At 41.3% G+C, this 25189-nt stretch overlaps 10 protein-coding genes across 10 annotated transcripts in view; 6 read left to right on the plus strand and 4 right to left on the minus strand.

Moving 5' to 3' along the window:
* Positions 1 to 787: 787 nt before the first annotated feature.
* LOC6562614 lies at positions 788 to 5925 on the minus strand. The gene is made up of 2 exons (XM_001988254.2): positions 5598 to 5925; positions 788 to 1011 (listed from the first exon to the last, which is right to left on the minus strand). The coding sequence occupies exon 1, from the start codon at positions 5862 to 5864 to the stop codon at positions 5625 to 5627; it is 240 nt and encodes a 79-aa protein (XP_001988290.1). The 5' UTR covers positions 5865 to 5925; the 3' UTR covers positions 788 to 1011; positions 5598 to 5624.
* On the plus strand, positions 1328 to 5601 carry LOC6562615 (insulin receptor-related protein). Its single transcript, XM_001988255.3, has 7 exons — positions 1328 to 2314; positions 2605 to 2685; positions 2743 to 2906; positions 3053 to 3175; positions 3250 to 3603; positions 3678 to 3981; positions 4035 to 5601. Exons 1-7 carry the CDS (start codon positions 1931 to 1933, stop codon positions 5535 to 5537), a joined length of 2913 nt encoding a protein of 970 aa, XP_001988291.1. The 5' UTR covers positions 1328 to 1930; the 3' UTR covers positions 5538 to 5601.
* Positions 5926 to 6076: 151 nt separating the features above from the next.
* Positions 6077 to 7529, minus strand: LOC6562613 (tRNA-dihydrouridine(20a/20b) synthase [NAD(P)+]-like). Its single transcript, XM_001988253.2, has one exon. It carries the CDS (start codon positions 7417 to 7419, stop codon positions 6223 to 6225), a length of 1197 nt encoding a protein of 398 aa, XP_001988289.1. The 5' UTR covers positions 7420 to 7529; the 3' UTR covers positions 6077 to 6222.
* Positions 7530 to 7988: 459 nt separating this feature from the next.
* Positions 7989 to 10626, plus strand: LOC6561503 (sorting nexin-17). The gene has a single exon (XM_001988252.3). The coding sequence runs from the start codon at positions 8182 to 8184 to the stop codon at positions 9745 to 9747; it is 1566 nt and encodes a 521-aa protein (XP_001988288.1). The 5' UTR covers positions 7989 to 8181; the 3' UTR covers positions 9748 to 10626.
* Positions 10627 to 10877: 251 nt separating this feature from the next.
* LOC6561502 (protein kinase 4) lies at positions 10878 to 12310 on the plus strand. Its single transcript, XM_001988251.3, has 3 exons — positions 10878 to 11037; positions 11256 to 11565; positions 11689 to 12310. Exons 1-3 carry the CDS (start codon positions 11021 to 11023, stop codon positions 11824 to 11826), a joined length of 465 nt encoding a protein of 154 aa, XP_001988287.1. The 5' UTR covers positions 10878 to 11020; the 3' UTR covers positions 11827 to 12310.
* A 742-nt stretch (positions 12311 to 13052) lies between these two features.
* LOC6561937 (thymidylate synthase) lies at positions 13053 to 14439 on the plus strand. Its single transcript, XM_001988250.3, has 2 exons — positions 13053 to 13121; positions 13212 to 14439. Exon 2 carries the CDS (start codon positions 13240 to 13242, stop codon positions 14365 to 14367), a length of 1128 nt encoding a protein of 375 aa, XP_001988286.2. The 5' UTR covers positions 13053 to 13121; positions 13212 to 13239; the 3' UTR covers positions 14368 to 14439.
* Positions 14440 to 15145: 706 nt separating this feature from the next.
* LOC6561936 (60S ribosomal protein L7) lies at positions 15146 to 16261 on the minus strand. The gene is made up of 3 exons (XM_001988249.2): positions 16170 to 16261; positions 15799 to 16097; positions 15146 to 15725 (listed from the first exon to the last, which is right to left on the minus strand). Exons 2-3 carry the CDS (start codon positions 16095 to 16097, stop codon positions 15266 to 15268), a joined length of 759 nt encoding a protein of 252 aa, XP_001988285.1. The 5' UTR covers positions 16170 to 16261; the 3' UTR covers positions 15146 to 15265.
* A 102-nt stretch (positions 16262 to 16363) lies between these two features.
* LOC6562082 (RIP-like protein) lies at positions 16364 to 17346 on the plus strand. The gene is made up of 3 exons (XM_001988248.3): positions 16364 to 16548; positions 16609 to 16674; positions 16734 to 17346. The coding sequence occupies exons 1-3, from the start codon at positions 16432 to 16434 to the stop codon at positions 17148 to 17150; spliced, it is 600 nt and encodes a 199-aa protein (XP_001988284.1). The 5' UTR covers positions 16364 to 16431; the 3' UTR covers positions 17151 to 17346.
* LOC6562408 (probable isoaspartyl peptidase/L-asparaginase GA20639) lies at positions 17313 to 18463 on the minus strand. Its single transcript, XM_001988247.2, has one exon. It carries the CDS (start codon positions 18409 to 18411, stop codon positions 17431 to 17433), a length of 981 nt encoding a protein of 326 aa, XP_001988283.1. The 5' UTR covers positions 18412 to 18463; the 3' UTR covers positions 17313 to 17430.
* Positions 18464 to 20294: 1831 nt separating this feature from the next.
* Positions 20295 to 25189, plus strand: part of LOC6562154 (ATP-binding cassette sub-family C member Sur) — a 45925-nt gene continuing 41030 nt past the window's right edge. The window contains exon 1 of the mRNA XM_032736385.2: positions 20295 to 20470. Within this exon, the coding sequence (XP_032592276.2) occupies positions 20295 to 20470 (176 nt within the window). The remainder of the gene's footprint in view (positions 20471 to 25189) is intronic.

The following is a 25189-nucleotide window of genomic DNA, read 5'->3' on the forward strand; positions in this document are numbered from 1 at the left end:
CTGTGTATACTGAAGTCATTTTAAAAGAGAACCTCACAAAAAAATCATACGAAATGTAATTTAAAAAGTTCTGCTCAGCTAAAAATGAAGTTTTCTTTTACCCTTTTTTTTGGCATCACTCATTTCACCCATTAACATTAATAGCTTCTTGGTCTCAGCTGCTGGCCTGCATGGGAATTCTCAGTATTGATTTCCAGTTGGGCCTGGATTTTTTGTCTGCGTGTCCTGGTGAGGCTGGTAACATATGCCTAATTGGAGTCAGCTGTTTTAATGACCAGGCAGATCAGCTGCTTGTTTGTCAGGACAGGAGAGCGACTTCAATAATAGCCCTGCTGACTGCTGGCCAACAGCATACACTGTGAGAAATTCTAACCTTGATGGATGTCTACTCTCATTCTATATACGTTTTGCACAAAATTTACTTGTACGCTCATCTGCTGAGCAAGTTCTCATGAACAACATCGACGACAAATCAAACGCTTGAAATTAATTTACGGCCCGCCTTCGAATGCCGTAAGACAGGCAGATGACGCAAAGGTCCGCAACATTCCGCAACCGCAACCGCGACACGCAGTGCAGCGGAGCGGGGGCAACACTAAATGAAAAATCAATTTGATGGCTCGCACAGATCGTTACGATCCCGCCTCAGCGACGACAGCTCAGACCAGACTCTTTGGCTGTGAGTGGCCGGCAATCAGAAGTCGACAGTCGACAGTCGGCAATTGGTCGTCGAGGCGTCAAGATCGTCGGGTGCTCATTTCTCTGCAATTTGTCAAGCCAATCATTTACAAATATCAATTTTGTATTTATTATTTGATTCCATTCCACGGACATCAATTAAAAACTAATGTTCGAAATTCATTTTGCGTCAGTACGTTTACATTATGCTTTACGTGTCTATTTTATTTAAATATTAATATTAATAAGTAGTTCGTCTTCCGAAGTAATCCTCTCCAGATTTGGTATAAATATTTTTAGTGTCGATCGCTAAGCTCCTCCTGTGCTGACCAACTGAAATGATACAAATATTTAAAATAAAATTAATCTTTAAACTCAAAAGATTGTGTCAATAATTGTGTTTTAAAATGTTCAATTAAATGTTAACTTATTCAACTAAAATGTAAAAGTGATTGTGAGCTAAAAATTGTATTTTCATTTAAAAAGCTGTTTAATCTTAGTGAATAATTTGGTTTTTTTTTTACAAAATATTTATTTTTATTTAGGAATGATAGGTAAAATCAGTGCGTATTAAATAAATTAATAAGGAAATAGTTTATTAAATAATAGTCAATATCAAAGAGTTTTGCTCAAGTTAACTCAAACATAGGCTCAGAAATAAGTGGCAACCCTACGAACTAAATGATATTACCGAATAGAAAATGCACGACAAAAATCAAATAAGATCAATTCAAGACTAAGCCCTGAGTTCTTCCCGCATTTTTCAACACGACACATCGTTTTCTCTTGGGACTAGTTCAACAATTGTTTTTAACGGCGTTTGTGTGTGTGTGCGTGTGTATGTGTTTGTGTGGACACATTTTTAGACAACTAAGCGTAAAAGCAGCAGCAAAAAAAATAAATAAATAACAGAAACCCTTCGAACGATTTTCGTTGAAGATAGTGCGCAAAAAACAAAAATAAAAAGAAAATATCAACGTAAGAAACTCATAAATTGCGGGTAATCGTGAATTTGGGGGGATCGATCGCAAAGCAAATGCGCTAATTAGGCGCAAACGTCGCTAAAGAGCAAAAGAAACGGCAAATGCAATAACTGTGCGAACTACAGCAAATAAACAAATCTGATAAAAGTGCAAAAAGCTGCGCAATGTTGAAAACACATCGATGTAAACAACAGCAACAGCAACAACAAAAACAACACCAGTCCCAGCAAAAATTATAAGCACGCACAAATCTCAGACAATTCAGCAACATGTTGCCGAACAATGTTGGGCACATGTTGCTGGCGCTTGCTACCATCGGTGGGTTGCCGATAGCAACGCTGCCCAATCCGCTGGCCGAGCACAAGGAGTGCACCAGCATTGACATACGCAACGAGTGCAGCAAAATGAGTCTGCTGGACAACTGTACAGTGATCACTGGCTATGTGATGATCACCCTAATTTCCCAAATGATGTGCAACTATTCCGCGTACTCGTTTCCCAAACTGCGCGAAATCACCGACTTTATGATATTCACAGACGTGCGCGAGCTCTCCACCATCCGTAATATGTTCCCCAATCTCACTGTGATACGCGGCCGTCGACTGTTCCTTAACTATGCGCTGGGCATCAGCAATATGCCGGATCTTGAGCTGGTAAGTGCATATAGAATACAAAAATGTTTCTAATCTCGTCAGGGAATATTAATCGAAAACTTTGAATGCATATTGGTTTCTAAGTTCGATATACCCTTCTCTATTTTATTATTAATATTGTTAATAAAAACCTTTTTTTTGTTGATTTACGAGAACAACGAATTTCACCTACAACAATTTTTTTGACCTTTTAATGTTGAATGAATCTAAACTGTGACTGAAAATGAATCATAAAAAATATTCTCTCTATGGCTAATTTTTGTATTCATTTTTTTGTATTTAAATTTTAGGTAGAGTTCCCCTCACTAGTTGCCATCCAGCGTGGTCACGTCTACATCGGCACCTCCCACAAACTGTGCCAGCTGAATGGAGTAGGTAATATGGGGCAACCATCGATATGCCCACTCACACTGTCAATTATTTTGCAGATCAATTGGGATCGACTCACATTGAGTCCGGGCGAGAATCACATAATGATTGCATCCAACAAGTGCTCAAGCCGAGCCAGCTGCAAGGGTTGTCCATCGAGCTATTGCTGGTCCAATTTCATATGCCAACGCTTCGAGAATGATAATGTCGTCCATATTGATCGGTATGCGCAAGAATGTATTTCATTTGACTGTCTTTAACAGGCTGCTTCATTTTTAGACCATATCCTAAAGTGAACAACTGTTTCTCATATTCTATTCGTATCCATTCTTGATAAATGTTTGTCTAATTGAAATAAATTTGTTTTAGGAACGTACAAAGCTGCCACGAGGAGTGCCTGGGTGGTTGCCACAATGCAACTGCTGCTGGCTGTGTGGTTTGTCGTGGCCTAACCGATGCCGGTGTTTGCGTGAAACGCTGTCCGACGTACAAGTGAGTGAGCTGAGCCACGCCCGTCCTGGTGGCGTGTTGTTATTGATTGCCACTTAGTCGTAGTCCGTTCGCAGGTTTGTGCTGGAGCAGTATCAGCGCTGTTACACGCGCGAGGAGTGCGTCTCGCATCATGGCCACTTCACGTATGGGTTTGAGTGTGTCGCGTTCTGTCCCAGCGGCTACAAGGCCAATGCGGAGTCGAGTTGCGTGCGCTGCGGTGCAGAGGAGCCGTGTATTAGCGTCTGTTCGCCCGATCAGTCAGATGGCATGATTGCCATTTACAATTTGGCCGATGCGGAGGACTTGCGCGGCTGCCAGATTGTCAACGGTAGCCTCATCATCACCATACGCAACGAGGTTAACGAGCTGCAGCTGGAGGACAGTCTGAGCAGCATACGTGAGATTCGCGGACATCTCAAGATATATCGGTGATTGCAAACAAATGTTCAACTCCATCAATCAGTCAATCATTTAAACAATATATTTTTGTTGCGGCCTTTAGCTCGTCGCAGCTGAGCAGCTTAAAGTTTCTAAGCAACTTGCGTATCATCCACGGCGATCCACTGGAGAATCGTCATTACGCCTTCATACTCTACGACAACAAGCAACTGTCGGATTTGTGGGAGCCCAGAGTGAATCTGGAGTTCGTCAACGGTGGCATGTTTATGCATCGCAACAACAAGCTGTGCAACAAGCATATAAAACTATTTCAAGCCCAGGTCCAACACGACAAGGTGATGGACTCGCTGCAGACCAGCGATCAGGAAGTGCTTTGCAGTCCATCCAAGCTGCAGCTGTCCGTTCAGGTGAGTCCGCACAATGTAGATATGATTACTCTCTCATCTCCATCTCTTTGCAGGCACGCTCGCACCACACGCTACAGCTTAGTTGGCCCAAGTCGCAGATGAGTGTCGAACTGGAGTTGATATATAGAAGCATGCCGCCGGGCAAGGAGTATGCGGAACACAGTGAACTGGAGGCGCCTGTGTGCACGCGTATCAATTGGCAGCGACTGCTGCTCTTCGTCGACGATCTGCAGGCGAATGCCACACACTACAGCTACCAGCTGGAGCAACTGAAAGTGAACACACGCTACGCCTGCCTGTTGCGCACCTTTGGCGGCGATGGCCAGCACGATGCGCGCAGCGATATGATCTATGTGCAGACACAGATGGATATACCAAAGCCACCAACACTCTCGCTCACAAAGAAGACGGATAGTGTATTGACACTGCTCTTGGGTGGAGCGGAGCAGCCGTTGGATTCGTATGTGTTGAGCGTGTACAAACTGATGGATGATGCTGCGTACATAGATGAGCGCAACTATTGCCGCCAGCCGGCATTTCTGTGGCAGGACATGGATGCGATACGTTGGCGTTCGCTGCAGGAGTACGACTACTACGATTGCTGTGCCAATCGGGCGGAGCTTGCCGACGATCAGCATTTCATTGGCGAAATGGCGGAGCTCTATCGCTGCAGTCTCGATACGCCCGCCAACTGCAAGGAGTCGACGGAGCCGTTGCAACATGTACGCCTGCCTTCAAATACAACACTGTATGAGTTGCGGCAGCTGGAACGGTATCGCTTGTACTCGCTGCAGTTGCAGACATGCAATGCTGTCGGTTGCAGTAGTGCCACAACGTTAAATGAGCGCACCAATTTCACACTGGGTGCGGATCAGTTGCCACAGCTGAGTGCGTGCCGGGTGCCCAAGACAATGGAGTATGTGGTACGCTTTGCGGAGCCAGCACAACCGAATGGATTGATTCTCAATTATGTGCTGCACTATCGAAGCAATGTCTCCGAACTGGTTGCCGACACGCATCTCACATGTGTGACGCGACTTGCCCATGCCCGAGCGAACTTTGTGCACGCATCCAGATTGAATAGCAGCTACGATGAGTGTGCCGTGCGTGTCCATTCCTTGGCTGGGGATGTCATCACAAGCTATGTGCCGATCACCACGTGCGACAAGCAGCTGATCAAGTTGGCAACGGAGCAGGAGAAACTGCAGCTTATACAGCATATTGATGATGCGACAGGGGCGTCAGGGGCGGGGCAACGGGATCTACAGGAAGAGACCACCGAATTACATTCGCATGTGCATGGAATTAGCATTTTTGTGATCTGTTTTCTATTTGGATGCACGCTCTCCTTGATGTGGCTGATGTACAAGCGACGCTGCTGGCGCAAGTGGCCCGGATTGAGACGCTATGTGCCGGTGCGGGAGCAATGGTTGCGCGAGCGACAGCATACCGAGGATCGGGAGATACTCGTTGATGGCTTTGAAACGGTGCGTTTTCAAAACAACAACAGCAACAATAATAACAACAACAACAACAATAGCAGCGATGAGTACTAAATCTGAATGTTAACTGTAAACTGACATGTAAACTAATCTCCATATAAATGACCGACTTACCATATGCACCGTTAGATCTGCTTGTGCCTATGCAGCATTGTCTTTGGATGATGCATCATCTGCATCCGCATCCACTTCGTTGTTGGCGAGTAAAATTGCCGGCACACTGCTGGACGGCAACAGCATAATGTCGCTGTCCGAACTGGGCGTTGGGGTGCGTGGCGAGGAGATTTGTTGGCGCGCCTTGGCCCGTTCCAGTTTGGCCTGCTCGTACTCCTTGAGCTCGGAGAGCTTCAGTTGTATGGTTTGCAGTTCCCGGCGACGCATTTTTTCTCGCCCTTTGTTTTGTTTTCTCTCTTTGCAGGCTAGTGATGCGCAAGCTGGCACTAACAATTCGTTAGGAATTATCGAATGGCGTCTGTCGGCGTTGCATGTGAATGGCAAATCATTAATTCACAATATTTGGGACATTTTCCTTATACCTATTCGTAGGAAATTGCATTTTGAATAAATTTAGATTTGGAAAACGGTCAGTTTTTGCCGAATACATAATATATACAGTTGCGCAGTCCAACCTAAAGGTTTAATTATAATTATTTTTTTAAAACAACTTTACAAATATTGCAACATTGAAAAGTCGCATAAAAATTCCACTTTATCTCTAGCATAATCTTTAATTCCAACATCAGTCATCGCCTGCAAATAGATCACCCCACTCCAGATCCTCCGACTGCTCGGCAGATAATTTGTTAGTTTTAAACTCTGTGAAATATTTGCCATCACTTGTCGCATCCCAGCCATGCTCCTCCTCAGCCTCGGCTGCCAGGTGACGCGCATGCTTCGGCGGCGTGAAATGGTTATAGGTGCAATTTGTGTAGGGATCTGGGGAGATACCTGCACTTTGACGCACATCGTAGTGCTCGGCGAGGAATTCGAGGACCTGGGATTTGGAGCCGAGGCTATTGAATTGGACGCGCAAGGCGCGCTTCATTTCGCTGCTCCACATGAACGTGAGATGATGATGGAAACATTGGAAATGCAATCGCTCACCAGCGGATTGGGCAATGTCAAGCCACTGCTGCACACATGATTTGGGTGTGGTCTCCGCCAGCGGATAGTCGCTATTGAAAAGCGCCGGATTGGCGAGCAGGCCACGGGCAGCCATCACTCCAGCTGCTTGTGTATTGGCGTGCAATTCGCACGCATCCCGATAGCTCTCCACATTCCCATTGACTATCAGGGGAATTTGGAGGGATTGCGCCACGTCGGCCATGGCCGCAACGTTCAGCGTGTCCTTGGAATGTTTCTGGGCCGGCGTGCGTCCATGCAATGTTAGGAATGTGACGCCACAATGCTCCAGCTGCTGGGCCAGTTGGATTGTCTTTTGTAAGGATATATCACTGTCGCTGCCCTGTAGCAGACGCATTTTCACCGAAACACTGAAGCCCGTGGGCAGTGTTCGTCGCAAGCACTGGATCATATCGCGCATCTGGTCTGGCTGACGCAGCAGGCCACAGCCGTAGCCCTTGGCTATGGCCCAGGATTGAGGGCAGCCGCAGTTCAAGTCGATGCCATCGACATAGGGATAAATGAGCTGAGCCGATGTCACAAATTCTGTGGCGTCCTTGGCCGCAAACTGAGCAATGAGCGGCTGGTCATCGGGGCCAGTGGTGAACTCATTTTGTCTTGCCTTCTCGCTGTTATTTATCGAATCAGAAATCATCATTGGCGTAAAGGCCAATTGGACCCCATTCTGGCGCAGCAATCTGCGAAATTCCAGCTTGCTGTATCGCACCATTGGCGCACTGACGCGCACAAAATCCGGAGCATCGGCAAAGAGTGCGGTTATGTCATGGTGGGGTCTCTGCTTCGGCAGCTCCATTCGTACATAAATATGAATATTATTAAGTTCTGAAGTTTGCCTTCCTCGTTTGTTGTTTTTTAGCGCTCACGTTTTTCGTAATGGATTCGCGCTCAGCTGATATTCGTTGATCAGCTGCTGGATCAGCTGAGCGACACATCAAACAATTGCCACTCATTTTGAACAACTGATTTTAGTAGCATAAAAGTTGTACTAAACTTAAAGTTAAACATTAAAAAAAGAAATAATTTGTGTCTTCAATTTGAATTCAACTGGTCTGCTTGCACATGCTACAAATAACTATCGAAATGTGGTCTGGTGCTCAAGCGCGAAAAAGTAAACCTCAATGTCGATGAATAAACAGCGGCTTTTATCAATCAATGATAATTCCTAGAAGTAGAGAGTACACTTATCAGGCAAATAATTAGTAACAAATTGCAATGTCAAGCAATAAATTAAAATATCATCGTACACCAATTGTTTTTTTTTTTTAAAGGGCGTTAATCGATAGTTCTGTGAGCTATCGATATTGCCAAATATTTTTTGTCACCTCTGTCGTGTAGGTGAAAAAACTCACAATTGCAATTTCTTTAATTAATTAAATTAATATATGTACAAATCAAAACATAGTGACTAATCGGCCAACACTAGCCAAAGAACGTCAGTTCAATGACGCACAAGTCTAACGCAATGAAAAAGTGAACGCAGCACCAGCAGCGCGTCCCACAACAACAAGAACAGAAACAGCAGCAGCAACAACAGCAAGAGCAACAGTAAAAGAAAATGCATTTCTCAATACCCGACACACAGGAGCAGTATGCGGATGGGCGGGGTGGCTCGCCCACTTACACGGTTTACAACATTTATATAAATGGCAACTATCATTGCTGCCTGCGGTACAAGCAGCTGCACGCGTTGCACGAACAGCTGCGCAGCCGTTGCACAGACGCCGCCCTGCCCCCGTTTCCATCCAAGCGACTGCTGCCGCTGAGCAACAGTCAGCTGGAGGCGCGGCGTGCCGCTTTGGAGCACTATCTGCAGATCATTGGGCAGGATGCGCGCATTGCCCGCTTATCATACTTGCAACAGTTTCTGCAACGCGCCCAATTGGACACTGCGCTCGCCGAGTGCACCATCAGTGGCGAGGATGAGCAGCAGCAGCTGCAGGTAGAGGTGTACAGTGGTGGCGCGGACGGTGCACAGTTGCTGGTCAATTGTCATGTGCAGCAGAATGCGAGTGCACTGCTACAGTGCGTCTGTCGCATACTCAAGCTGCCCGACGACCTAATTCAATTCTTTTGCTTGTATCTCATGCGAAAAGTGAATGCAAACGATGATGATGCCGGCACTTCCAATTCCATGCCCACATCCAACTCCTCGCCAGATGAACCAGCAACGGTGCTGCTGTTGCGTCGTCTAATGGACTTTGAGTCACCGTTTATAACGCGGCTGCACGCCCAGCCATGTCAATTGTTGTTGCGCACCTGCTACTGGAACGCTCGCTGGGATGCCAAGCTGCTGGGCAATGGCGTCGCCCTCAAATTGCTGTACCATCAAACGCTGGCGGATGTGGCACGCGAATGGGTCATTTGTACGCCCGAGATGCGGCGCCAGTTGTACGGCCTGCAATTGCAGTCGCGACCAGTGCAATATTTGGAGCTTGTGCGTCAGCTGCCTTCCTATGGCTGTCTGCAATTTGGCGCCGCCCAAGTCGACTATCCCGATGCGGAGACCACTGCTCTGGTGACCATCGGCAATCGGGAGCTGAGCCTGCGAACGGCGCGCGGTGCCAAAATCTATGAGACGAAATTTCGGGTGACACGCATGCGTTGCTGGCGGGTGAGTGCCATGCACAACACCTTCGAGTCACGGGATCAGCCCACCCAGCTTCAGTTGTCGTTCGAGTATCTGATGTCGAAGCAAACGCTGCGCTGGATAACCATTACCAGCGAGCAGGCGATGCTCATGTCTGTCTCGCTACAGGCCATGGTCGATGAGCTGCTCCACAATGACAACAACTGTAGCAGCAGCAGCGGAACAGGTGGCAGCGATGATGAGCAGGAGGCAAGTACATCGCGTGCCGCATCGGAGTCGACCTCATCGACGCCCAGCTCGGCCTCGTCCTGCACATTTACATCCACATCGACAACAGCAACAGCTTCTCAAGCAGCGGCAGCAGCAACAACAGCAGCGGCAACACCCCCGGTCAAGTTTCTAGCGGAACGCAGCCGGCAACACCATAAACTAACAACGGCTCGCACCTTTGCGGCCGTTTTCTTTCGCAACGATGCAAATGCGGCTGCGGTGCGCAACGAGGCATTTGAGGAAATTGGCGACGATGATCTGTAATCCGTAACCCGTAATCTGTAATCTACATATGTATATGAGACGTACGTAAACTTCCTGGTAGTAGTGTCAAAACAATCGATAATTAACAGACAGTGATCGCTCCTATATTTTCCCCAATTTTATCCTATTGAAAGATATATTTTCAATATTAGTTTTAGTTTTTGACACTATAGAATATTTGAAAAATCCAATGAAATTGGTTTCTTACAAGACTTTCACCTCAGCATTGAATCACGTTTCTTTTATCGAGCGATCACTGTAATTGGTAATCCCAATTTTTTTATATTTTTATTAATACCATTGACTAACCCTTGCAATTGCAATTATTAATGGGTATGCTGTAATTATCGATCGTTATCCAGCACTACTGCACTAGTTTGTATTTATGTGTGGTAAGTAAATGTAAAAAAAATATTTGTTGTTTAGTTCATTCGTAAACAGCGCGCCGCCAAAATAGTTCTTAAACTAATTGTAACTGTTAGCACAAATCTAACCGTTAATTATATATTATATATGTATATGTATGCAGTACATAGGCATATAAGTTATATTATATTATTCCCGAATCGAACAAATCACACGGTACTTTTCGTCTCTTCCCTCCCCCACTTCCTCCCCGCCCATCATTTCCATGGTGCTGCCAAATTGTAACGACAAATATGAAACTCGGAATGTGCATTTTATTTTGTTAAAGACAAAAGTAGTTTTATTATCAAAATACATATGAAATGAACATATTATCGACATGATGATTGTTGATTCACGAAAATTGCGTTGTGTTTAAGAATGCTCAGTATAAACTATATTTATATTTATACATACATATATATGTATAAGCATTGAAACTCTTTTGTAAAGTACAATTTTGAAATAATGACTACATTTCCTTTTTATATTGTATGTATATGTATGTATATGTGCAACTATTTTTACGTTTATCATTAAAAGTTGAACAAAAAATATATATGTTATGCATTTTATAAAAATAAACGTAAACCGAAATTGTGAAAACATTTAAAACTCATTTTCATTTATAACGTCTGCCGGCAACCGACAGCTGTAATCGCATTTTAACATACTGTTAATCATCCGGCTCGTGGGGCTGCCAACCCGCTTGTAAAAATCGATAGTAAAAAGGCTGTCGATATTGCTGTCAAATGCAACAACGAAAAGAAAAAAAATAGATCACAATACTCCCAATAATAGAATTGGGATTTGTGGGATAAACATAAAAAAGGAACTCAAGCAATATTTTCAACAACGCAAATACAAAATGGACCGCAATAATGGGTAAGTACAATATTATATGTGCACTTTAACGATTGGTAAGCGACTCAAGTGACGCATACAAATTGAAAAAAAGTAAACACACAGCTCATGTGTATGTGTGTCGTAAATGTATGTAGACGTGAAAAACTAGGTGATATACACACGTAGCGCATGCATGTGTGTGTGTGTGTTTTTCGATTTTGTGGAAACTAATTTCTCTTTAACTAATATTACTACAGACGATTCCCCTATATGCGCCGTCAGGGCAGCGGCAATGGACCACACAATCATCATCACCACAACAACAATGCCAACTCGTCGTCGTCGTCGACAACAGCAACAACATCGTCAACATCATCATCAACATCTTCGGGATCGGCAGCAGCAACAAATACACAGTACTCCAATAATAGCATTAATAATGCACCAACAAACAGTAATGTGATTTATGCAGCGGCCTCGCAACAACAACAACAGCAGCAGCAGCAGGGTGTGACCATTTCGCAGCATGATGAATTAATTCGTTACATTCGCGAGGCTTGGAACAAAGTGAGTCGATTTATTTGAATTGACAGACGACAGACGCAATTTGTTGCAACTTGCGGCAGGTCACTTTTATTACTTGAGTGTGTGTGTGTGTCTTATGTTGTATTTTCGCTTAATCTTTTGCAGGTGCGCGAGCAGGACACAGAAGTTATTGACTGCAATGAATCTGATAATCAATTGAAAAATTTCAAGCCATTCGATCTGGAACAGTATTGGGGCCAGCGCCTGGTACAGAACATACATGTAACCACAACACATCAGTAGGAGAAATACAGAATAACAGACACGAAACAATTGCGACTATGACGCATAAATAACGTTAGCATATAAAATAAGTACACATTTGTAAAATGCTATATAAAAATTGCAAATGTTTTGACAAGAATTATGAGCAAATGTTATATTTTGTAAACGGGATGCTGTATTCACATTACTTGACAATTTCCTTATTATTGTTCGATGGATTTCATTTGCTTTCACATAATTCCCATTTGCTTCAAGAGAAAAACTTCGTTGAACTACAAACATAATAAAGTGTGTAAAAAATGTATTGCAAACACTGCCATTTGTGAAGCAAATAATATATTAAAATATTCTCGTTTTTGTTGTTTTCCCTCTTTAAACGGCATCATATTAGAATAAAATGAACATTTGTTTGTTTGAAGAGATTGGTAAGAGGCAAAACAATCCAGAATTTCATACAAATCTGCGAAATACAATATTAATAAACATAATTGGTAAAGTCTAGTTTCATTTTTAGTTCTGTTCTTTATCGGCTATTTGCACACTAAGGAAATGACATCTTGACAAATGAAAGGGATTTAAAAAATATAAATTTTGTTCCTTTTTTGTTTCTAAATGCAAAAAAAAAAAAACGTTGAGTTTTAAATTCTTTATCAAATTAGAGATCAATACAATATATTCTTAGCCTTGCAAAATACTGTAGTCCTTTATCCTAGACATATTAGTTGGCAGAGTAGAATAATTCGAATTAAAATTAGCAACTCGCAATAAAGTATTTAAGTATTTGTAGATTCTATTAGCAATAGGCTTAAAATCTTTAGACGCACGTCCAATTAATGACCGACTTCATTCGATTCGACGATTTTTAATTTTTTTTTATGTTTAAAGCTTGCAGCAGGAATGCATCTTTTATATTTGAATGCATCACCCAAATCGGCGACAGCTGGTTTTTTTTTATCTCGATAACTCGGTGGCCATTTTTCTGTTACCTTTTTAGATAGTTATACAGATTTCTTACAAAATGTGTAACACAAAATGCCAACAATAACAGCAATAAATAAATTAAGTATTGTATTAAATATGCAGATTCAATTAAAATGTCAAAAATCATGTTCTTGTCTATTAATTTCAAGAACGCTTTTAATGGAAGGGTATGCAAGTTTCGTGGAGAAAAGTTAACTGATTTCGGGTCATTATTGCGTCTTATTTTTGCAAAATGTTTCTAAACATGTTGATATGTGTGCATTTAACACACAACTGCATTTGTATGCAAACTACGCAGCACTAATTAAAAAACTCTGAAATGAATTGTAATTGTAAGTAAAAATTCTCAAAATAGATAATAACTGAATTTAATCGAATATTTCTGTTTTTTTTTTAAACATTCTTTCGATATTTTCAAATAGTCCGCTCTTTTTGTCACGGTTGTTTTCGATGCGTTTTTGGCGCGTAGTCTTGGCGCGTAGTCTTGGCGCGCTTTTCAGGTTCTGGCGGCATATAACTACAAATCACTCAATCTTTAACTGGCGTCAGGCAACGAAGGTTAACATTTATTTCTCATCATTTGCAAAAATGCCCTGCAGTCCCATAAAGAGAGATATATCAGAGGACGAAATTTTGAGGAGCACTTCACCGTGTTTGAAGAAGGAGAGACTGTCGCCGCCAGCGGCACCGTCGCTGGAGAAGACCACCAACAAAGATGAACAGCAGTATTTGGATTTGTTGAAGCGGATTATTAAGACAGGTGATCAGCGAATAGATCGCACAGCGGTGGGCACATTGTCAATCTTTGGCACTCAGATGCGTTTCGATTTACGCGATTCCTTTCCACTGCTGACCACCAAACGGGTCTTCTTCCGTGGCGTCGCAGAGGAGTTGTTGTGGTTTGTGGCCGGCAAAACGAATGCCAAGTTGTTGCAGGCGAAGAAGGTGCACATCTGGGATTTCAACAGCACTCGCGAGTTCCTCGACAAATGCGGTCACACAGATCGCGATGAGGGAGATCTGGGTCCCGTGTACGGTTTCCAGTGGCGTCACTTTGGGGCCGAGTATCGCGGCTGCGATGACGACTATACAGGCCAGGGCGTCGACCAGTTGCAGCAGGTGATTGACACCATACGCAACAATCCCGCGGATCGTCGCATCATAATGTCCGCATGGAATCCGTTGGATATACCTAAGATGGCGCTGCCACCGTGCCACTGCCTGGTGCAATTCTTTGTGTCGCAGTCAAGGGGCGAGCTCTCCTGCCAGATGTATCAGCGCAGTGCCGACATGGGTCTAGGTGTTCCCTTCAACATCGCATCCTACGCCCTGCTCACCTATATGATTGCACATGTGACGGGTCTGAAGCCTGGCGACTTTGTACACACGATGGGCGATACGCACGTCTATCTGAATCATGTGGAACCGTTGCAGGAGCAGATGAAACGTGTGCCACGTCCATTTCCCAAGCTCCGCATCAAGCGGCAGGTTGAAAAAATTGAGGATTTCTGTTACGATGACTTCGAAGTCGTTGACTACAACCCGTATGAAAAGATTCAAATGAAGATGGCCGTTTGACATTGGTGTTCCAGTTGTCCATGTAAAAAACCAACTAATCTCTGTTCATGGAATAAAAATGTATTCGAATTATTGTTTGCTTTTTGATTATTTGATTTACAAGGCAATTTCAAAGAGCTGTTAGGGGCATTCTAGCCGCCTTTTTGCCTTTTTCGATTTATTAATTGAAATCTTTCAAATCGAATATTCTAAGAAAAACCCTTTATATAAGCTGCCGAGCCAGGTGAACTAAACTTCGACGAGTTTAGAAATTTACTTAATTGTTAATCAGGAAAGAACGTTAATCTTTGGCAGGTAAAAGATAACGTATCGATGTAGACCCGATTCAAACTTCCAATATGTAAATTTCACTAAAAGTTTAAGAAACTACCCGATTCTTATGAAAGTTGAATGGAGTAGTAATCCGATATTAATGGTTTTTTGTTAAAGTGTTATGTTCATACAAGAACTCATTGTTAATTAGATAATTAGTCCAATCTCGATGGTTTTTCGTTAAAACATAAGGAGCATAATAATACACATATTGGGTAAGTTTGTTTCGGATATGTTGGCAAACAAAAGAGCAACGATCGTTTCTATGCCAGCTATATGACATGGTGATCCGATTCGGCCGGCTCCGACATATATACAGCCTGCAGCAATAATACAGATATGTGCCATGTTTCATCAAGGACATGACTTGATATAGCTTCGGTTAGTGAGCCTGATCAATAATAGAATCCGTAGAGAAGTTTGACTGTATTTGCAGCTTCAACTATAAAAGTGAAAACACCTTCGATTTTGTGAACGGCATTTGGATACTTTTAAAAAAGAGTTAATTTTATTTCTTTCGCTGTTGCCAGACCGTTTTGTTGTTGTTTTTTAACTATTCCTTTGCAAAGCTCTGCTCTTTAGCACTTTAGACCATCTTGCGGAGCAGTCTGTTGATCTTGTCCTCGCGATTGCCGAAATCACCGCCGTTGACGTAGTGATTGGCCTTCTTGCGCCATCCGCCGGTGGGTGTGTTCAGTTTGAACGGCCACAGGAAGTTCGAGGCGTACTTGAAGTGCGGTCCCACGGTGAAGATCTCGTGCACCAAATCCTCAACGCATTGAATGTTATGCGCCTTGCGAAGTTTGCGCTCGATAACGAAATTATCGGTGATCGGCACACGCTGGCGACTGTGCTTCACATAGCCTCGCTTGTAGATCAGCTCGCGCACTGACTTCAGATTGGGATAGCCCCAGGTGATGTAGGGTTCGGCAATGCGAAGCATGTTGATGGTCGCCTTGTTCAGCTTGATGAACACACCATTGTTGATCTGGCGCAGACGGAACAATTGCAGAACCTTGCGCACTTTCGGTGCCACCTTGTTGATACTGCAAAGCGATAAATTGAAATTAGCACAACAAAAAAAACATAGGTGGAATCGATAACAAATTGATGACTTACCCGCGGATACGGACGACGAATGCCAACTTGGCCTCGGCGGGCACATAGAACTGGTTGCGGCTCTTGGCGAGGCGACGCAACTTAATCTCGCGCTGATCGGCCTTGATGTACTCGTTTTGGTACTTCTCGGCACGCACCAGATTCTCCTTCTTGCGCAGCGCAACGACAGCGGCACGCTTCAGACGACGTTTCGTGTCCGAAACACGCTTGACGATTTGTTTCTTGCTGAACTTTAGCTTGGATTCCGGCACAGCGGGCAGCTTTTTAGCTGCTGGTTTCTTAGCGGCCGGGACTGGCATCTGTTTGGGGCACAAATTGTCAACATTTTATGTGTTGTTTTCGTTAAGAAAATTGAAAATGTGAACACTAACCTTTTACTCGACACTATGCACGTTGGTAAAAGAAAGGGAAAGAAAGAGCGGAAGCATGAAGTACGCCATGTTGCAAATGTCAAAATATACTCAAAGCAACTCTGTGTTGCAGTGTTGTGCAATGCCACATTTAGACAAGAGCAGCATTTCGATAACGACACAGCGATAAATAATCAGCTGTTTGCCTGCTGATGCCTACCCGCGCATTTTACAATATTGGCTACAATATTTTGTATTGCGTTATTGCTAAGTATTTTTTGCAATGCAGAGTCCAAGCAGCGTCGTATACAACACAAGCGTTGAGCAAAAGCGGCACGCACAAGAAGTGGCAAAGCGCCAGCGTTTGGGTGCACCAAAGCTGCGAGAGCTGCTGCGGGAGGTGAGCCAAGTGTGTATTTTTTGTAGCAAGGAATTTCATTTACTTTCTTCTCATTGAAAGAAATGTCGCATTCGCATTATAAATGCACGCAAGGACAACGTGGATGGCAATCGCAAAATGCAATTGGTAAAGCACACAACATATATATGATACTCAAAATATTAATGAATCTAATTTGATTACAGTCCGAATTGGAGCAGATTTTGCGCATGGAACTTAACGAGTTGGACCAGGATTTGGAACTTGAGCAACATGTATACGAGGAACTGTTATCGGATGTCAACGAATGGTATGCGCTTCAGGAGCAGCATCTGGAAGCACTCTACGCTGAGCCCGATGATGATGCCAAAGAACTTTCATTGCTGTGTCCCGTGTGCTTGATGAAATCGTTGCAGCGCATCAAATCCCAATACAGCTGCGAGTGTGGAGTGCGTTTTGAGCATGCAGCAGATAAGCCACAACTCCAGCAACTTATCCAACAGAAGATCAACGAGCACGAGCTCAACTGCACCCAGGCGCTAGTTTTTTTCATAGAAGAGCAATCTGTGTCGCGTTGTCTGTTTGCCATTTGCGGCAGCTGTGATTATTGCTGCTCAGTTTGACTGCAGCACAGAAAATTTCACTTGTCTAACGAATAATGCATTTTTATTTTATGTAATGCTGGCTGCGACCAGTTTGAACTTGTGTCTCGACTATTTGTATTTGTAAGTTAGCTAAATTTAAGTTTGTAATTGTAATTGTTGCTCAAAGAGATGTCTCCAATCCCAAAATACAAATATATATATTTTATCAGCATAATCAGCTCTTGGACAAATCACTATATCATATAGCTCCTGGCGTGCCTAACATAATGCTGATCGTTCCTGATTTTTCTTATGTACGTTAAACATTGGGTGCTTCGCCCACAATCTCGACCACATCCTCGCCAGCATCGATGCCGGAGTGCAGCTCGTTGGCCTGCTGATAAGCCCAGGACATGCGCCTCGATGTGAAGTATATGCCCAGCTGCCCCCGATGATCAATGGCAATTGCGCCCGCTGTTTCATTGAAACGTTTGGTCATCTGTTGTAAGACGTGCTCCGTGGCCTGTTGCATCGTCTGATTGCCGTGCTGCACAAGTGTCAATATGCGTGAGGCAACATTGAAACGCATTATGGTTTCTCCGTGTCCGGTGGCCGATATGGCGCCCGATTCATTGTCTGCATACGTGCCGGCACCCAGCACCGAGGAGTCACCAATCCGACCAGGCAGTTTGCCCATTAGGCCGCCTGTTGATGTTGCTGCTGCCACATTGCCGCAAGCATCAATTGCCACAGCGCCAACAGTGCCGGGTGGACCATATAACTGGCCACCCTGCGTACGATTCGAGTTGGTCTTAAACATCTCCAAGTGCTTGAGCGCCTTTTCCGTGACCAGCGCACCCTTGGGCAGTATATTGAATCCTTGGGCTGCGGCTAGACGCATTGCGCCCTCACCTGCCATATACAGATGCGGTGTCTTCGCCATAATCAGCCTAGCCAGCGATATGGGATGCATAATGTCCCGAGCCAGGGAGACACAGCCTGCCTCCAAATGTGCGCCATGCATGATGGACGCATCCATTTCCACATCACCCTCCCATGTCAGCACGGATCCATAGCCTGCATTGAACATGGGATTCTCTTCCATGAGTCTCACCGCCTCCTCCACGGCATCCAGCACGCTGCCCGTCTGCTGCAGTGCCTCATAGCCTTTGCTGGCCGCTCTTTTCACGCCAAGCCTGGCGTTTGCCACGTTTTCATCACGTATTGCGCCAGCTCCACCATGCACCAGCACAGTAGGCCTAAACGTTTGGGCATCCGAATTGCATTGTCTCGCCAGCATTGTAAAGATTTGGATGGTTAGCAACTTGTTGTTAAATTTAAAGTAAGTGTGCATATCGAACGCTTAATATGTTTGCTAATTGAAAAATCTGTTGGAATTTTTAATATGAAATATAGAAATTGCTCTACTTTTGAAATAAAATGGTTTCTCATATTTGTTGACGAAATACAACAAAAGATTTCCATTTTTATTATTTGTGTAATTTTTAAATTTATGAGAAATATATATAAATTTATTTTTGTTGACATTTGTTACCATTTCTTAGAATATTCACTTTTTTTTTTTTTATGGGAAACCCATCGGGTTTTCCTTTTTTCAATGCATCAAATACTTACTTGGAGAAGCTGAGTCGAAAGCATAAGCAACAAACAAATTGCAGTGTACTGAAAAGAAGAAGTGCATGCCTTAATGGGAAAGATACATTTAAAATTGTAAAATGTTTTTTGATCGGATTATGGATTTTCTTAATTGCACAATATTTTATTTTATTTAGTGGACGGCAACGCTCAGTGACAACTGACAGCTGTGTTATCAATTTTATAACTTACCTGCACCATCTCTACATATCAAATGAGGCAACTATTACTTTAAAGCATTAAAATTCATCTACCTGGTGCAACTGACCGAAATTCGAACAGGTTTGCATATAATGCGGTTTGACAAGCACTGCGACTCTCAAACTGGGGGCGTAGCACATCGAGAATTGGATCATGCCGGCAAAACATTCGTAAACAAAAAAGACACAACACACAAAACCTCAGCAACAAGAAGCTTGAGCAACATTAAGCAAAACTAATTTAGAGAAGAATGCTCGACTAGACGTTATTCTGTTATAGCTATTAGTTATTATTATAAGTTTTTATTTGTGTTTTGGTTTGGTTATAAATAGCAATTAGAAATAACTAAATATTTGACTTATTTTTTAGTTTGAATAATTAAAAGACTTACAAATCAATTTTTGTGTTTTCTATCTTAATTACTATAAAATTTTAGCAACCTCTTTTAAATTATCCGCACTTTATTTATTATGGGGTGTGAATCGAATTAAACTTGATATGAAATTGTTGAACCAAATTAACATATGCATATGAGCAAGGAATTCATTTGTATGTAACGGCACACTTTATACCCTTCACAAAGGCATCGACCAATTAGATTGTTGTGCAAGGTATAAGAACAAGAAATGACGAGAGAGCTTTTGCATGATCTTGCACGTGCGTCGCCTGCACGCCTGCTCGCCTGCTCGCTCACTTGCTCGCTCTTTGTCTCTCAGTCACGCACGCACAGCTTCTAGGCGAGAGTTCTTATTAAATGTTTACCGTTTCTTTCAGTACGTTGCGTCGTTCATCGGCGTCAGATGTTTGGGCAGCTCTACACGGTTACGGCTACAAGCGGAACAGTTTTCGGCCGTTCTTCGAATCAGTCAAAACGTGCGCATATTCTTTGTGTGTATTTCTCTGTCTCTGTTGTTTTGTTTATATTCACAATAATTGCGATAAAAAGTCAAAACTAAAAGTATTATGTACAAGCGTCACTGGTACTTAGATACACACATTCACTGGATATGTGTGTATTTGAAATCAAAATTTACGTTTGGAAAATTCAAGCCGAAAACGATTGAGTTAACTAATTGCTTTGTATATTTGTAATTGCGAAATAATTTGTTTACTTTATATTTTCAGTGAGGTTTCTAAATTTTGAATCTTAGGTGCGCGAAATCTTTTGAGTGTATACAAAGTATTACTCGACTGATGATACATAAATATATATGTAAATATATACGTAGATTGTATGCAAAGTGAATAGATATATATGAAAAAGATCGATAAAAATTAAATACTTGAGCATAATAGTATGATATTAAATGTATAAAAATCGAAAAAATGGCACAGTTCTTTAACCTTATACGCTGCGATCAGTTAAATGGTTCAGCACGTGCCACATATGATAATTTGAAAACCGATATTTGTGGCATAGATCGTGTTAAATACGTTTTAACTTGCGTCTGCATAGTTCTGCTGATTGTTGCATGCATTTATGTCTGTCGAAAATATGACAGGTAAGTTAAATATCTTCTGATAACTGTTGAATTCTATATTTAATCTTATTGAACAATACCACATAATCTATAACTGCAATAGTTTAATGATTAGCTTTATGTATTTCCTTGAAACTTTAGCATATTTCAGTTACTTCAAATACTACGTACATACAAATATCTATCGATCTATAAACATCCATTTCGATTTGAAATTCTCGCTCTCTTAAATTACTTTCAATTGTATTTGCATGCCAGATGAATATATGTATGTATTTATTTACGCCAATGAGCCATAAATCTGTATCTCATTGATGAATAATGTGTCCTATATTACGGAATACACAAATGTGAATGCTCCGACCATATTAATTTTCTATTTTTTTTTTTTTTTTTGTTTTCATTCCGCGTCAGCGAAGCTCATCTAAATGGGAAACTATTTTGAAAACGCATTGGAATATAAATTGAAAAATTTCGTGACTAATTGATTGAACTCATTGGCGTAAAAGAAATTCTTGATTTTAATTTTCTTCTTTTTGATTTTTTTGTTGGAATTTAACTAATTTTGTCCTGATCGAAACAGTGCTGGTATATCGAATCTCCAAAATATTCGGGTTGTAGTTATTTGATTAAGGGCCAAGTATTTTTGAAATGGTAGCGAATGATGCAAGTATGCATGATCAAAATCCCTTGTACTCCAACAGGTATCTATGGGAATTTTAGTTTGCTGTCATTTCTCAATGCATTTTTATCATCGGTGATAGTATTTCCAGATAGTTTTTCTAAACTACGAGTTGCTTACTGGTTATCGTTTTCCTGTAGCCTCGTACAGTGGAGTTTGGTCATATGCTGGCAATAAGCTAGCAGAGGTATTTATTTTGAGTTTTGCTCATTGATTCATCACCCTTGCCAGCTTATTTGAAATATTGGTGGGATTTGTAAAGTTATTTTTATGTTTCTAGTCACGTATTATTTGCTAATGTCTTCCACGTATTTTTTTATCTTTTAATTTCTAATTAACATTTTGGTGGCGATGGTTTGATTGAATTATGACAAATTCATTTAATGGTAGATTTGAATGCATGAATGAAATGCTTCAGTTTATTATTCTTACTTTAATTAATTTTTAATTATCATGTCGGTTTCTGTGCTAAATATAAATGCAAATGTCATTAAAATGATTGGAAATACAGTATCAGCTATTGCTTGGAAAGATTACCAGTTCATCTTAAAATATTCATAAGATTTGAAACACTTAATTCGTTGGTTTTTCTTCAATAACAAATAAAACCACTGCAATTATAATTCGACTGTTATTAAATGTCATATAAATATTCTGGACGTATAAGTAAATGTGAACATTTTGTTTAAATATAGCGCATGCGTTTATAAACAATGTGCAAAGACGGCAAACCGACGCAGTGTTTGTATATTCATGTGTTTTTTTTTGGGGCAAGAGGGTTGCGGGGCGTACGCATTACTCATGTGGCGCTTGGCCAGCTGTTGAATATATGTATTTGTATATGTATATATATATATATTATATATATATATATATATATATCTGTTTGTGTCGGTTCCCCAAAAACAGACAACAATGAAATTGAAAATTTGCTTTACGTATTATTTTCCATATAATGTCGTATCTGTGATGCATTTTTCTTAGTAAATCGTCGTGTTTTTATATTTCGTGAAAATCCCATGGTGCGATGTTTAAAATTGGCCTTTATACGTCCCCAGACACTTGCCTAGTGACCGAATGACTGACTGACTAACTGACTGCATGAAAACAATGACAAAACCGCATGTGCAGATACAGATACGCAGCTAGATAGATACCTAGATGTAAATATAAGATACATGTCCAAAGATACATTTTCATTTGAAGCAAATGACGACGCCGACATCGACACAAAACATGAAATCTAAATCGAGTTGCAAAATCATTTGAATTATTTACTGACAGCCATGGCATAAGTCAAACGAAAAATAGACTCCAACAATTTCATAAACACTATCTGCAGAGATTATATTAATTAAAAAGTCGACGCAAAGATACTCTAACATGGCTTAAGTACAAGAGTCATATTTTCATAATTATGAATTTTGTTTTAAACAACATTTAGAAGCTTGTTTAAAATGAGTTATTTTGTGTTAGAGTGGGTTAAGTTGAAGGTTGGGTTAGGGAAGGTTTTAAGAGACATTATGTTAAGGAATGTTAAGTTAAGTATAAAGTTCGTTTCACTGAGGCATTGTTGGGCTAGGTTGGATTAGAGCGGTAGTAACTTGGTTCTTAGGGTTTTTACAAACTAAAATAGAGTATGTCAATTGCCAAAAATAATATTTTAAATTATCTTCAATTTACTTTCAATTTAAATTGGGGATAGTTGCATTGCAGTTCAAAAATATAAATATATATATTATATTATTATTATTATATTATATATATTTCTGGCCACAATAATAGATATAATTAAAAAATGCCTTTTAACAACTGCTTTATTAAATAACAATTTATCTTTGAATTTGAGTTTAAGACTCTAACATGAATAAATCTCTTTTTTATTTCCATAAATAATTGCTAATTATAATTCAAAAGATTACGTTTAACATAAATCGTATCTTAATTTTCAACTATTTTATTAAAAAGCTTTTTGTCTAGCGATAACAGTTGAAGATGATTACATCCCTCTAAAAAAACACACCCATTTGAATATATAGTTTATTAATTATTGTATACTTCTTGTGGCAAGTGTATAAAAAGACGCATGTAGATCAAAGAACGATGTCGTCAGAGGTGGCGACGCTTACGGCTCTGCCCCACTGACAGTGGCTGTGGCCGTATCTGTGGCTGCACTGCGTCGTCATCATTGTGGTCTTTCTGGATATATTATTGCTTGTGTGTGTCTTGTATTGTATATACCCGCTCAATTAATAAAAGTTTACTCCAGTTTGCATACAGCCACATACATTTGTGTATGTAAACAAGCATGTAATCAAGAGGCGCACAAGAATTCATAGGAATTTCGTTCTGTTTGGGATCTGTTTTGGTTGCTTTGGATTGTTTTGGTTATTTGGTCTTGTCATCGGCTCACTGGCCATTCAACGCTCGTAAACGAAATGAGCTGCATGCGGCATGCGGCATGCGGCATGCATGTTTGGATGGGAGCTGGATCATTGGTCATTGGTCATTCAATATGCGCATATACATATATCTTCATCATCAGACTTGCCGCCAGCAGCTGCAAAATGAAGCTGCAACGAGCCAGCAATACGTTAAACAATTGTCCGCATTGTCATTTCAATATTTGTTGTCATATTTATATGTGGTCGATGCAATCCACTTAATTGAAGTAAACTCTCACTCAGTTGCCTAGGAATTTAGAACAAATATTTATACAGTTACAGAGGCTACAGTCGATTATGCACTGGGATTATTACAATTGACTTTAGTCCTCGTCTTGTGAGTTTGGCAATTAGTGAGCATATCACTCAAGCAACTGGACAGTGACAATTAGGGACTTAATTCCAGGCAAATGTATTGATTTGATAGTTTTATCTATATTCCATGCGATGAAAAGTCTTTGTGCCTATATGTAAAAATTGCACCTTAAAGTAATGAGCCAATTGGCTTAAATATATGCCCAGATCTCCGTATATTTGACACACACACACTTGAGGTACTTTCAGATTGATTCAAAGCCACTTGAATTCATTTCAAACATCATTGATATCCGGAACTAATCGAACTTATAGCACTACTGTAAGTGCTGGAATTACTCAACCCCGCCCTCGAAAAAGTAGGGATGTGTATCAATAATCCGTTTAAATCAAGTGCATTAAGAAAAACAACTGCAGCAGCAGCAACACAAATAATGCATGGCACTCGTTCAGTATACTCGTGAGTGCATTCATTGCGCCCTGCTCATTCACAAAAAATCAACTCCCGATAGCCATAATATATCCGGCACTTGAGAAATAGCGTCCCGTGCCAAGGCGCGAGCTGCAGATGCAACAGCAAAAAAAAAAAACAACTACAACAGCAACAACTGCAACAACAACTGCAACAGCAACAACTGCAACAACTGCATCAACAACTGCAACAACAACTGCAACAGCAACAACTGCAACAACACTTCGATGCAATTTTCTGGTATTTTTGGATCATTTGGTAAACAAATCAGTTGCTCCAATTTTAAAACACTGAGGTGTATTTAATTTTGTATATGCTGCAGCGAGCGGGTTTAGACTCGATGTATTTGTATTTCTTTATTTTAAACTCCTGCCTTACGTAAACCGGCCAAGAAAAGGTAGTGGGGGCAGCAGGTGTGCCACACACACACACACAAACACACACAAGCAGACGAATGTTTTCACGAGAACGGGGCAACTATAAATTGCATTTGTAATGGCAGACACTTGTGTTTTGATATTGTTGTCTGTTATTCTTCGATTTACCAAATATTGACTAGTTCAATCGAAAACTGAAGGTCTCGTTCAAGTGTTTGACGATCCTACGGAATCCAATCAATTCAAGTGTTTTATCATCAATTTCATTTGAATTATAATAGGCGATGCAATCTTTAATCTTTTTGTACTGGCTGCTCTTCACGGTAGTTTATATTTCTGGAGCATGTCTAACATGGAAGGGTCTTTTGGTAAAATCTTAGCACGAGTGGATATCAGGAGAATAACGAATATTATCGACTGCCTCGGATTTGTGGGTATATAGCTGAACAT

Source organism: Drosophila grimshawi, unplaced genomic scaffold (assembly GCF_018153295.1).
Source record: "Drosophila grimshawi isolate 15287-2541.00 unplaced genomic scaffold, ASM1815329v1 contig_1377, whole genome shotgun sequence".
Taxonomy (NCBI): domain Eukaryota; kingdom Metazoa; phylum Arthropoda; class Insecta; order Diptera; family Drosophilidae; genus Drosophila; species Drosophila grimshawi.

Bases quoted from the DNA above. Each gene is read 5' to 3' on its own strand.
- LOC6562615 (XM_001988255.3), top strand. From the start codon at position 1,931: ATGTTGCCGAACAATGTTGGGCACATGTTGCTGGCGCTTGCTACCATC. The intron at 2,315-2,604 runs GTAAGTGCATAT...TTTAAATTTTAG, and splicing joins ATATGCCGGATCTTGAGCTG to GTAGAGTTCCCCTCACTAGT. The intron at 3,604-3,677 runs GTGATTGCAAAC...TGCGGCCTTTAG, and splicing joins GGACATCTCAAGATATATCG to CTCGTCGCAGCTGAGCAGCT.
- LOC6562614 (XM_001988254.2), bottom strand. From the start codon at position 5,864: ATGCGTCGCCGGGAACTGCAAACCATACAACTGAAGCTCTCCGAGCTC.
- LOC6562613 (XM_001988253.2), bottom strand. From the start codon at position 7,419: ATGGAGCTGCCGAAGCAGAGACCCCACCATGACATAACCGCACTCTTT.
- LOC6561503 (XM_001988252.3), top strand. From the start codon at position 8,182: ATGCATTTCTCAATACCCGACACACAGGAGCAGTATGCGGATGGGCGG.
- LOC6561502 (XM_001988251.3), top strand. The intron at 11,566-11,688 runs GTGAGTCGATTT...AATCTTTTGCAG, and splicing joins TTCGCGAGGCTTGGAACAAA to GTGCGCGAGCAGGACACAGA.
- LOC6561937 (XM_001988250.3), top strand. From the start codon at position 13,240: ATGCGTTTTTGGCGCGTAGTCTTGGCGCGTAGTCTTGGCGCGCTTTTC.
- LOC6561936 (XM_001988249.2), bottom strand. From the start codon at position 16,097: ATGCCAGTCCCGGCCGCTAAGAAACCAGCAGCTAAAAAGCTGCCCGCT. The intron at 15,726-15,798 runs GTAAGTCATCAA...ATCGCTTTGCAG, and splicing joins TTCGTCGTCCGTATCCGCGG to TATCAACAAGGTGGCACCGA.
- LOC6562082 (XM_001988248.3), top strand. From the start codon at position 16,432: ATGCAGAGTCCAAGCAGCGTCGTATACAACACAAGCGTTGAGCAAAAG. The intron at 16,549-16,608 runs GTGAGCCAAGTG...TCTCATTGAAAG, and splicing joins TGCGAGAGCTGCTGCGGGAG to AAATGTCGCATTCGCATTAT. The intron at 16,675-16,733 runs GTAAAGCACACA...ATTTGATTACAG, and splicing joins GCAATCGCAAAATGCAATTG to TCCGAATTGGAGCAGATTTT.
- LOC6562408 (XM_001988247.2), bottom strand. From the start codon at position 18,411: ATGCTGGCGAGACAATGCAATTCGGATGCCCAAACGTTTAGGCCTACT.